Raw genomic sequence first — 11,717 nt, forward strand, 5'->3', positions numbered from 1 at the left:
TATTTAATCATTCTGCCGGTTTCCAACAATGTAGCAGTTTTTCATTTTACTATGGGTATTTTTCATTTAATATATTATTGAGGCGTTACAACTAGTTCCTATTCGTGATTACATTACCATATGTACAGCCATATATTCGCTTACGGCGACTGCTCATACGTATATCGACGTGATTTCCAAATAAATATGCGCACAATTAAACTAGAGATTTAGCCATGTTCCCCTTTCTTTGTCTTTTTCGATAGTACATGCCCATACAATTTTTTTATTCATGTCTATTGCTATGTATCATTGGAGGTTACCTCCGCACTTAGTGATTTATATGTTTATTTGATATCCCTCAGACTATTGGAACCCATCTAACTTTGGTTCGTTGTGTGGAAGCGTAAGTCAAATTTAGGCTTACAGCGCTGACAACCCTAGAACACTTTATTATATGTCATATATCTCCATTTTTGTGGGTAAGTGCCCTTTTACGATCAATTACGATCCATTTATTTAATTATTCTGCCGGTTTCTAATAATATAGCAGTTTTTCATTTACTATGGGTATTTTTCATTCAATATATTATTGAGGCGTTATAACCAGTTTCTATTCGTGATTACATTACCATATGTACAGCCATATATTCGCTTACGGCGACTTCTTATACGTATATCAACGTGATCCATTTTTCTCATGAGGAACATGCCTTTGTATATTTATTACATGTAGAGCATCTTACTATATATTATATGTCACCTATTGTGGGGGAAGAATATGCCTTTTACATCAATTACACTTAGAGTATTACTAGTTTGAATATCTTGATATTTTGATATTCTCGTACTTACCATGTGAGTTTATTAACATTGGATCTATTTAGACCATTTTCTATTTTAAGAATAAGTGGTCAAATATCTGTTCGGAGCTCTTTTTTCTTCTTTTTTCTTCTGAGTTATGATATATAGCAATTTTTTTATTTTTTTAAAAAAACATTTAAATACATTTATATTTTGTATTTATCTTTTTATCAGATTATTTGTCTTGCTTTGAACTTTATTGATGAATGTGGGATCAAGACACATTTCATTGCCATATTCGCTTGGTCCAAAGACTTACGTTTGGTGAGTTTTGGACTTCCCTTCTTTTGTCCCACTGTTTGTGTCCTATCCTATACTCTCCCCTGATCTTCCTTGGCGTTGCTATTAACTTGTATCTTGTACTAACACCACAAGATACTATGGACCTTTCTTGCCATAGGTCCGTATATTCTTAATATGCTGGTGTAACAGATTATTCAGGATTAGAAAATCAATGAAATCCATAGATATATTTTACCCATAGAAATATGGTAACGCTTTCACTTATATACATGTTTAGATGCACTATTCAAATATTTTTGTTTTATCGTTTGCGTTTATGCTTCATTTTGCCCGTCGTCACAGATTGTATATATACATGTTTATTATTCTTTATGATTGGTTTTTATGTCTTTGTTTGATCTCTGTGTTTGTGAAAGTTTTTAAAAAAAACATTGGCAAAATTGTTTGTACTATATGATGGTATTGTCTTAAATTATATATGTTTGTTATCCATAGATTATAAATGTCTTTCTATGTTGTTATGTTAATCGATTGCAGCCTTGAAGAAGTTCCAGTGTGGAACGAAACGCGTTGGCTGAGTATCCGTATGAAAAATAAAGGAGATAACTAAAGATACCGATTTGTTTTGGACTTCTACTGACTGGTGCACCTTCCATTTGTTGTTTATCTTATCTGTAACTGCTTGCCAGTGGGGTTGTTCTACGACGCACTCCGGAAGCATTGTGCACAGGATCTAAATACTTAATGAGAGACTTTGGGATATTAAGTGCCAAACTAGTAGTCAGTCGTAGTTCTCTTTTTTTGTTTAATAATTATCAAACCCTGGTCTAACTGTGCCTCTATGATCTTGAACCTTCCAGTGCTCCAAGGGGGACACCCATAAAGTAGTCTACTGGCAGTGTAAAAGCAACTCCAGTGGTTGGGTTCCCTTTGCTCTTGGTTGGACTCAATAAAGCTATTTACTAGTGGTAAAACAATGACACCAGAGGTCGGCTCCTGTTGAAACTGGGTGCACTTCATGAATTGGCTTACAGTGCCTATAAAGGTTAGGCTGTTTTTGTGCCAGGGCCGACTGCAAATATATCCCCTTCTCTTGTCTTGCCATTCAAACTTTGGCTCTCAATTCCATAAAGAATAATAAATGTCAAAGCCACTGGTATTCAGATCACTAACAAAGACAAATGCTCTCCTAAAATGCAACGCAGATGAAGTAGAATGAAACTTTCACTCACTTTTGTAAACTGCTTTATGTGTGGGTGATACTCTCACAAGTTTGAACCATGCCCTCAGGGAGCTCACACACATGAAAACTCTACACCAGTGGTTCCCAACCTGTGCGCTGTGGCTCCCTGGTGCCCCGCCAAAACTAGCCTGGGGAACGGGGCAACAAGCACTTTAATACATTTAACATTGAAGGCTTTGTTGACTTCAGTTAAACTAATTAGACTAAAACGCATGATGTCAATGATTTGTAAGTGACATGCCTAAAGCTGGAAACGTAGTGCTTAATTGATGGCATGTCGAGGGAGATGACTTCCATATTTCACTGGATCCCCACGTTCTAATACTCCCAAAGTAAGTGGAAGATGCCTGATTTATTTTGTTAGACTCGTTGATAGTTTACTTTTTTTCCAACTGAATTTTCCACCAATGCAAGTTATCAGGAAAATATAGTTGTCCTGCCTCTCAAACACACTAAGCGTTATTAAGTATTGACATGTGAACTTGAACCATAGGTACTTTCAGTACACATTTCTTCCAGTACACACACATTTCCAGAGAGGCCTGCTCTCTCCATGAGCACAGGGAAGTAAAACACCATATATGGCATAATGCCAACAATTTTAAGCAAGAAAGAGAAACGTTAATTTTTTATTTTTTTAAATCAGAGTTATTTTTCACAGTTATTTTTTAGGCTTGTATTCAATTGGAGGAAATTTTAGGGAGGAGACAGCTAAAATAAAGCTGTATTTGGATTAAAAAACTTGTGAATCACGCTGCTGAGACAGATGTGTTGGCACATGTGACATGGGTAGAGATGGAAGTGCATGCAAATATTCTTCAAGCGCAGAAACCATTTGGCAATGGGGCCTTCATGCACAGGGGTGCTATCTAGTACTGTAAGTGGGATACAGTTTGCGAGAGTCCTCTAAAAAAGGAATTGGCCAAGAAGTGTAACTACGAACATTTTATTAGAGGCGCCGCCTTAGTAAACCGGGCTTACATCCCCCTACAACAAAAAGTAACATGGTGGGAGCTGTGGTGAACAGCCAATAGGTCAAGGGAGCCGTGGGTCGAAAAAGTTTGGGAACCACTGCTCTACACTTTACATGGCCCACAACCAACATCCATCCGCATTTATGCACTATAAGATAGTGTCCGGACTAGTAGCCCACTTGGAGAGCACCATGAGGCCCTAAGAAGAAGTGCAGAAAGCAGTATAGAAATGCAGCAATACCAACTGATGATTAATGGTAAAGAGTCATTATAGATGGGAGCTCTGAAAGGCTGATAGGGCTGTGTCAGTGTCAATTACGTCAAGGAACACATCAATGATATTGTCGCTAAGCATGTGCCTGAATCATTCTTAGCTTCTCCCCACATTCATACATGCCAGCTTCATATAAAATCACCCTATTTCTAAATGCATTATAAAATAATTCTCTTATCTGCTTTATCCTGACACTCTACCAAGGTCTTATCACTGCTACCGCCCCAAGTGCTTTAAATGCAACATGTCTTTTCTTTAAATAAATATTACAACAAAAAGAAGTCCCATTTAAAATTTGGTTTAAATCCTTTAGTATTTTCGGCAGTTACTATCTCAGTATGAATTAAAAAGCACCATTCCCTGGTTTTCCTGAAATTCCTCAGTGGGAGCCTAAACCCCCAGAACTACAAAACATTTTGCTTTGATCAATGATACCCGCCATCACAGTTTTCAAAAGCGTCATTAGTCATTTGTGTTTCCAAAGGTTCCCAAAGAAAACTCCTAACCCTGTGTAGAAAAGGAATTTAAATACTCTTAACTTTTGACAAGGGACACTGCAGTAGCTACTAAAGCAAAACAAATGCAATGGATGGTTGAAAATATTTTGGCAGCGAACCAAGTATGAGATCCTGCAAGTAGCCTTTTATCAGGGCTCCACAAACCTTTCTGAGTAGTGTGCTATGTGGATGGAAATCAGTGAGGAGGAAAGCTGGTTTTATCACATCCATCACAAATTCGCAAATGAATAGTAGGGAAAGTCACAACACTCCACAACATCTAAAGACAGAAAATGCAAACCCCCATTAAAAGGTAGTTTATAGTCACAGGTTGAACAATGAGTCCTGGATTGAGAGGGTTGGTTCTAATGGTGACAGGTCGTACCCACTAGATTCAACATTACTAAAGATTTGCTATTTTCGCTTCTTAGACATATCCATATTTGATAGATCTTATTGCAGTGTAAACATCAGATCTCAAAAAACAGTTTGGTGATTTTTGCCTGCTTTCTTCATTCATCTTCAGGGCCACCAACGCTTCTTCACAACCCTCCTGGATGCAGAAATATGAAGCCTGGCCTGGATGAAACTAATTAATGCATTGCGGGAGATCAGCTGGGAAGTGCTAGTTCAATGGTAAACCAAAATGGGCACCTAAGGAGCCTCGGGAATGGGCTGACATGTTGCCTATAGGAGCACTTAAATTGGTCAATGCTATATGAGAGTGGCATAAAATCAATCGTCCCTTCTGCCTATTCTGCCACTAATACTTTCATCCATTTCTTGGTAATCCGCACCATGGTTGGTGGATCGGGGCGATACTAGGCTCATCCGCTAGAAAGCGCGAGTGCCAGTGAAGGGAGTCAGCTTTGGGACAGTAGGAGGACCAGTGGAGTGAGGAAACTGGCGCAAGATGAGTAGCAAAGTAGGTGAAAGGTCAGTTTTGATGATTGAGACATGGTGGAAGTGTGTAAAGCTGGGGTTGGAGGTCATCGGGGCTTCTGGAAGAACTATGTGATGGAGTGCCCTTAGGTAACGCAGGATGTTAGTCTTGTGGCTTTTATCTGGGGGTTAGCAATTAGCCCCAAGAGACATGCAGTTGGACCCGGTGAGGATGGGCGTGCAACTTCACGAATCGCCCCTTGACGCAATACTTCCCTTCATAAGCCAGGGGGACCCCTTCATTCATCCGCGCCTCTCTCTCATCTACACACTCCACCATCCTCTGCCCCTACCCCATACACCCACAACCCGGTGAGGTTACCTCTGCTGGAAGAGGCGGCAGCTGGCAATCTGCCTGCGCAGCTCATTCTTCATGCTCCAGAAGTCGCCATCCAGGTAGCGGGACAGGGACCCGCAGGTGATGCCCGCCTCGCACTCCTTCTGCTCCATGTCTCCTTCCTACACTGGCTGAGAACAAGCGCACCTAGAGCAGGGTTCCAGAGGGGGAGGGACTCCAGGAAGGGGCGTGGCTGGTCACTGTCAGTGTGGCCGCTCAGACCCCGCCTCCTCCGTCGTCTGTTCACTACAGAAGGCAGGAAGCAGCTGGGGCGCGCATCAGTGGCAACAGCGCGTGGCGTCATTGCGCTCGCTGTTGTGTAGCCGGTGAACGTGCCTGTACGCTCGATGGCAGCATATGTGCAAACTGAGATGTATGGGAGTAGAAGAGGGATTTTGTGACGATTACGGCAGGGAGAAGAGCACTGTCTAAGGGTGGTCTAGAAAGCGGAAGTTGGGAGGGCGGTAGGGAGTGGCGGTAGGCTGTTTTTCAAACACTACCCATATATTTTCTGCAAGTTCTGAATAGGGTTGGCATTTTAAAAAAAATATATTTCGGCTATAAATTCGGACAATGGTTACCGCCCGTCCCATAAAAAAGCCGGCCATTTGTTGTTGTTGTAACAGCCTGCAAAGGCCGGACACGATACTAACAAGCATTGAAAATGCAATAGGTCTCGCCCTCGTTTAAGTTAAAGCAAATCTGTTTGTAATTAGGTGGCTTTTTAGCTTTGCTTTTATTAGTGTTTTTCAAACTTTCATGTACATAACATGCATATGTATGCATAGATGTATATGTATGCATGCATTTATATTTGGATTTATACATATGCAGATGTATATATATGTATGTGTATATATACACATATATATAAATGCATATGCGTATATATGCATATATAAACAAAGGCGCGCAACACCCATTGGACTCACAGGGCTTCAGCCCCCCCCCCCCCCCCCGTCGCGTGTGGCAGCCCGGGATGAGACAGCTTCCCAGCGCACACGCAGCCGCACCCGAGCACTTCACAGGTTTTTAAAAGACCATTTGCATGTTACTGAGGCCTTGCTGTTGTTTCACCCCTTCTAAGAGCCCCTGCAGCTCCTCTCTGCCTATGGCTTAAAAGAGACTCAGCCCCCCCCCCCCCCCCCGAAATTTTTTCTTAGCCCCCCCCCCCCGGAAATTTGGCTCTAGTTGCGCCTCTGTATACATATATGTATATGTGCATATGTGTGCACCGTAGAGAGAGGTATAGATGTAGATAGGTAGAGGTAGAGAGAGGTAGGTACAGAGTAGAGAGTGAGTAGCAGAGAGTGAGTAGTACAGAGTAGAGAGAGTAAGTAGTAGAGAGTGAGTAGTAGAGAGTAGTAGAGTGAGTAGTAGAGAGTAGAATAAATAGTAGAGAGTGAGTAGTAGAGAGTAGTAGGGAGTGAGTAGGGAGTAGTAGAGAGTGAGTAGTAGGGAGAGAGCAGTAGAGAGAGAGTACAGAGTAGAGAGAGTGAGTAATAGAGAGTAGTAGAGAGCGAGTAGTAGAGAGTGAGTAGTAGAGAGTAGTAGAGAGTCGTAGAGAGTAGTAGAGAGTGAGTAGTAGATAGTGAGTAGTAAAGAATAGTAGAGAGAGAGTGTAGTAGAGAGTGAGTAGTAGAGAGAGACTAGTAGAGAGTGAGTAGAAGAGAGTAGTAGAGAGTGAGTAATAGAGAGTGAGTAGTAGAAAGAGTGAGTAGTAGAGAGTAGTAGAGAGTGAGTAGTAGAGAATAGTAGAGAGTAAGTAGTAGAGAGTGAGTAGTAGAGAGAGTAGTAGAGAGAGTACTAGAAAGAGAGTAGTAGAGAGTAGTAGAGAGTGAGTAGTAAATAGTAGTAGAGAGAGTAGTAGAGAGTGAGTAGTAGAGAGTAGTAGAGAGTGAGTAGTAGAGAATAGAGTAGAGAGTAGTAGAGAAAGAGAGTAGTAGAGTGAGTAGTAGAGAGTGAGTAGTAAAGAATAGTAGAGAGTGAGTAGTAGAGAGTGGTAGAGAGTGAGTAGTAGAGAGAGAGTAGTAGAGAGTGAGTAGTAGAGAGTAATAGAGAGTGAGTAGAAGAGAGTAGTAGAGAGTGAGTAGTAGAGAGAGGTAGATAGAGAGGTAGAGATTAGAGAGTGAGTATTAGAGTAGAGGGTGAGTAGTACAGAGTAGAGTGAGTAGTAGAGAGTGAGTAGTAGAGAGAGAGTAGAGAGAGTGAGTAATAGAGAGTAGTAGAGAGTGAGTAGTAGAGAGTGAGTAGCAGAAAGTGAGTAGAAAGTAGTAGAGAGTGAGTAGTAGAGAGAGTAGAGAGTGAGTAGAGAGAGACTAGTAAAGAGTGAGTAGTAGAGAGTAGTAGAGAGTGAGTAGTAGAGAGTAGAGAGAGAGTAGTAGAGTGAGTAGTAGAGAGTAGTCGAGATTAGTAGAGTGAGTAGTAGAGAGAGTAGTAGAGAGAGTAGTAGAGAGTAGTAGAAAGAGAGTAGAGAGTAGTAGAGAGTGTATAGTAAAGAGTAGTAGAGAGTGAGTAGTAGAGAGTAGTAGTGAGTAGTAGAGAGTGAGTAGTAGAAAAAGAAGTTGAGTGAGTAATAGAGAGTAGTAGAGAGGGAGTAGTAAAGAATAGTAGAGAGTGAGAAGTAGAAAGTAGTGGAGAGTGGTAGAGAGTGAGTAGTAGAGAGTGAGTTGTATAGTAGAGAGTGAGTAGTAGAGAGTAATAGAGAGTGAGTAGAAGAGAGTAGTAGAGAGTGAGTAGGGGAGAGTGAGTAGGAGATAGTAGTAGAGAGTGAGTAGTAGAGAGTAGAGTAGAGAGTAGTAGAGAGTGAGTAGTAGAGAGAAGTAGAGAGTGAGTAGTAGAGAGTAGTGGAGTGAGTAGTAGAGAGTGAGTAGTATAGTAGAGAGAGTAGTAGAGAATGAGTAGAAGAGAGTAGTAGAGAGCGAGTAGGAGAGAGAGAGTAGTAGAGAGTGAGTAGTAGAGAGTAGAGTAGAGAGTAGTAGAGAGAGAGCAGCAGAGAGAGAGTACAGAGTAGAGAGAGTGAGTAATAGAGAGTAGTAGAGAGAGAGTAGTAGAGAGTGAGTAGTAGAGAGTAGAGTAGTAGAGAGTGAGTAGTAGAGAGTAGTGGAGAGTGAGTAGTAAAGAGTAGTAGAGAGAGAGTGGTAGAGAGAGACTAGTAAAGAGTGAGTAGTAGAGAGTGAGTAGAGAGTAGTAGAGAGTGAGTAGTAGAGAGAGAGTAGAGAGTAGTAGAGAGTGAGTTGTAGAGAGTAGTGGAGAGTGAGTAGTAAAGAGTAGTAGAGAGAGTAGTAGAGAGTGAGTAGTAGATAGAGAGTAGAAGAGAGTGAGTAGTAGAGAGTGAGTAATAGAGAATGAGTAGTAGAGAGTAGAGAGCGTGAGTAGTAGAGAGTAGTAGAGAGTGAGTAGTAGAGAGTAGTAGCGATTAGTAGAGAGTGAGTAGTAGAGAGAGAGTAGTAGAGAGAGAATAGTAGAGAGTAGTAGAGAGAGAGAGTAGTAGAGAGTAGTGGAGAGTGAGTAGTAAAGAGTAGTAGAGAGAGAGAGTAGTAGAGAGTAGTAGAGAGTGAGTAGTAGAGTAGTAGAGAGTGAGTAGTAGAGAGTAGTAGAGAGTGAGTAGAGAGTAGTAGAGAGTAGTAGAGAGTGAGTAGTAGAGAGAGAGTAGAGAGTAGTAGAGAGTGAGTTGTAGAGAGTAGTGGAGAGTAGTAAAGAGTAGTAGAGAGTAGCAGAGAGTGAGTAGTAGAGAGAGAGTAGTAGAGAGTGAGTAGTAGAGAGTGAGTAATAGAGAATGAGAAGTAGAGAGTAGAGAGAGTGAGTAGTAGAGAGTAGTAGAGAGTGAGTAGTAGAGACTAGTAGTGATTAGTAGAGAGTGTGTAGTAGAGAGAGAGTAGTACAGAGAGAATAGTAGAGAGTAGTAGAGAGAGAGAAGTAGAGAGTAGTGGAGAGTTAGTAGTAAAGAGTAGTAGAGAGAGTAGTAGAGAGTAGTAGAGAGTGAGTAGTAGAGAGTAGAGTAGAGAGTAGTAGAGTGAGTAGTAGAGAGTAGTAGAGAGTGAGTAGTAGAGAAAGAGAGTAGTAGAGGGTAGTAGAGTGAATAGTAGATTAGTAGAGAGTCAGTGGTAAAGAATAGAGAGTGAGTAGTAGAGAGTGAGTAGTAGAGAGTAGTAGAGAGTGAGTAGTAGAGAGAAAGTAGTAGAGAGTGAGTAGTAGAGTAGTAGAGAGAGAGTAGTAGAGAGCGAGTACAAGAGAGTAGTAGAGAGTGAGTAGTAGAGAGTGTGTAGTAGAGAGAGAGCAGTAAAGAGAGTACAGAGTAGAGGGAGTGAGTAATAGAGAGTAGTAGAGAGTAGTAGAGAGTGAGTAGTAGAGAGTAGAGTAGTAGAGAGTGAGTAGTAGACAGTAGTAGAGAGTGAGTAGAGAGTAGAAGAGAGTAGTAGAGAGTGAGTAGTAAAGAGTAATAGAGAGAGAGGGTAGTAGAGAGTGAGTAGTAGAGAGTAGAGTAGAGAGTTGAGAGTGAGTAGTATAGAGTAGTAGAGAGTGAGTAGTAGAGAGTAGTAGAGAGTGAGTAGTAGAGAGTAGAGTAATAGAGAATGAGTAGTAGAGAGTAGAGAGAGTGAGTAGTAGAGAGTAGTAGAGAGTGAGTAGTAGAGAGTAGTAGTGATTAGTAGAGAGTGAGTAGTAGAGAGAGAGAGTAGTAGATAGAGAATAGTAGAGAGTAGTAGAGAGAGAGAGTAGTAGAGAGTAGTGGAGAGTGAGTAGTAAAGAGTAGTAGAGAGAGCGAGTAGTAAAGAGTAGCAGAGAGTTAGTAGTATAGAGTAGAGAGTAGTAGAGAGTGAGTAGTAGAGAGTAGTAGAGAGTGAGTAGTAGAGAGAGAGAGTAGTAGAGAGTGAGTAGTAGAGAGAGAGCAGTAAAGAGAGTACAGAGTAGAGAGAGTGAGTAATAGAGAGTAGTAGAGAGTGAGTAGAGAGTAGTAGAGAGTGAGTAGTAAAGAGTGATAGAGAGAGAGGGTAGTAGAGAGTGAGTAGTAGAGAGTAGAGTAGAGAGTTGAGAGTGAGTAGTAGAGAGTAGAGAGAGTGAGTAGTAGAGAGTAGTAGAGAATGAGTAGTAGAGAGTAGTAGCGATTAGTATAGAGAGAGTGGTAGAGAGAGAATAGAAGAGAGTAGTAGAGAGAGAGTAGTAGAGAGTATTGGGGAGTGAGTAGTAAAGAGTAGTAGAGAGAGAGTAGTAGAGAGTGAGTAGTAGAGAGTAGAGTAGAGAGTGAGTAGTAGAGAGTAGTAGAGAGTGAGTAGAAGAGAAAGAAAGTAGTAGAGGGTAGTAGAGTGAATAGTAGATTAGTAGAAAGTGAGTACTAAAGAATAGAGAGTGAGAAGTAGAGAGTGAGTAGTAGAGAGTAGTAGAGAGTGAGTAGAAGAGAGAGAGTAGTAGAGAGTGAGTAGTAGAGTAGTAGAGAGAGAGTAGTAGAGAGTGAGTACAAGAGAGTAGTAGAGAGTGAGTAGTAGAGAGTGAGTAGTAGAGAGAGCAGTAAAGAGAGTACAGAGTAGAGAGAGTGAGTAATAGAGAGTAGTAGAGAGTAGTAGAGAGTGAGTAGTAGAGAGTAGAGTAGTTGAGAGTGAGAAATAGAGAGTAGTAGAGAGTGAGTAGAGAGTAGTAGAGAGTGAGTAGTAAATAGTAATAGAGAGAGAGGGCAGTAGAGAGTGAGTAGTAGAGAGAGAGGGTAGTAGAGAGTGAGTAGTAGAGAGTAGAGAGTGAGTAGTAGAGAGTAGTAGAGAGTGAGTAGAGAGTGAGTAGTAGAGAGAGAGTAGAGAGTAGTAGAGAGTGAGTTGTAGAGAGTAGTGGAGAGTGAGTAGTAAAGAGTAGTAGAGAGTGAGTAGTACAGAGAGAGTAGTAGAGAGTGAGTAGTGGAGAGTGAGTAATAGAGAATGAGTAGTAGAGAGTAGAGAGAGTGAGTAGTAGAGAATAGTAGAGAGTGAGTACTAGAGAGTAGTAGCGATTAGTAGAGAGTGAGTAGTAGAGAGAGAGTAGTAGAGAGAGAATAGAAGAGAGTAGTAGAGAGAGAGTAGTAGAGAGTAGTGGAAAGTGAGTAGTAAAGAGTAGTAGAGAGAGAGAGTAGTAGAGAGTGAGTAGTAGAGAGTGAGTAGTAGAGAAAGAGAGTAGTAGAGGGTAGTACAGTGAATAGTAGATTAGTAGAGAGTGAGTAGTAAAGAAAAGAGAGTGAGTAGTAGAGAGTGAGTAGTAGAGAGAGAGTAGTAGAGAGAGAGTAGTAGAGAGTGAGTAGTAGAGTAGTAGAGAGAGAGTAGTAGAGAGTGAGTACAAGAGATTAGTAGAGAGTGAGTAGTAGAGGGTGAGTAGTAGAGAGTAGGGTAGAGAGTGAGTAGCAGAA

At 41.2% G+C, this 11,717-nt stretch overlaps 1 protein-coding gene across 1 annotated transcript in view; it reads right to left on the reverse strand.

The window, feature by feature from the left end:
* ACOXL (acyl-CoA oxidase like) overlaps positions 1 to 5,594 on the reverse strand; it is a 1,019,872-nt gene extending 1,014,278 nt beyond the window's left edge. The window contains exon 1 of the mRNA XM_085611811.1: positions 5,339 to 5,594. Coding sequence (XP_085467937.1) covers positions 5,339 to 5,466 — 128 coding nt within the window. The 5' untranslated portion in view covers positions 5,467 to 5,594. The remainder of the gene's footprint in view (positions 1 to 5,338) is intronic.
* Between the last annotated feature and the right edge of the window lie 6,123 nt (positions 5,595 to 11,717).

This window comes from Triturus cristatus, chromosome 6 (genome assembly GCF_964204655.1).
Source record: "Triturus cristatus chromosome 6, aTriCri1.1, whole genome shotgun sequence".
NCBI classification, from domain to species: domain Eukaryota; kingdom Metazoa; phylum Chordata; class Amphibia; order Caudata; family Salamandridae; genus Triturus; species Triturus cristatus.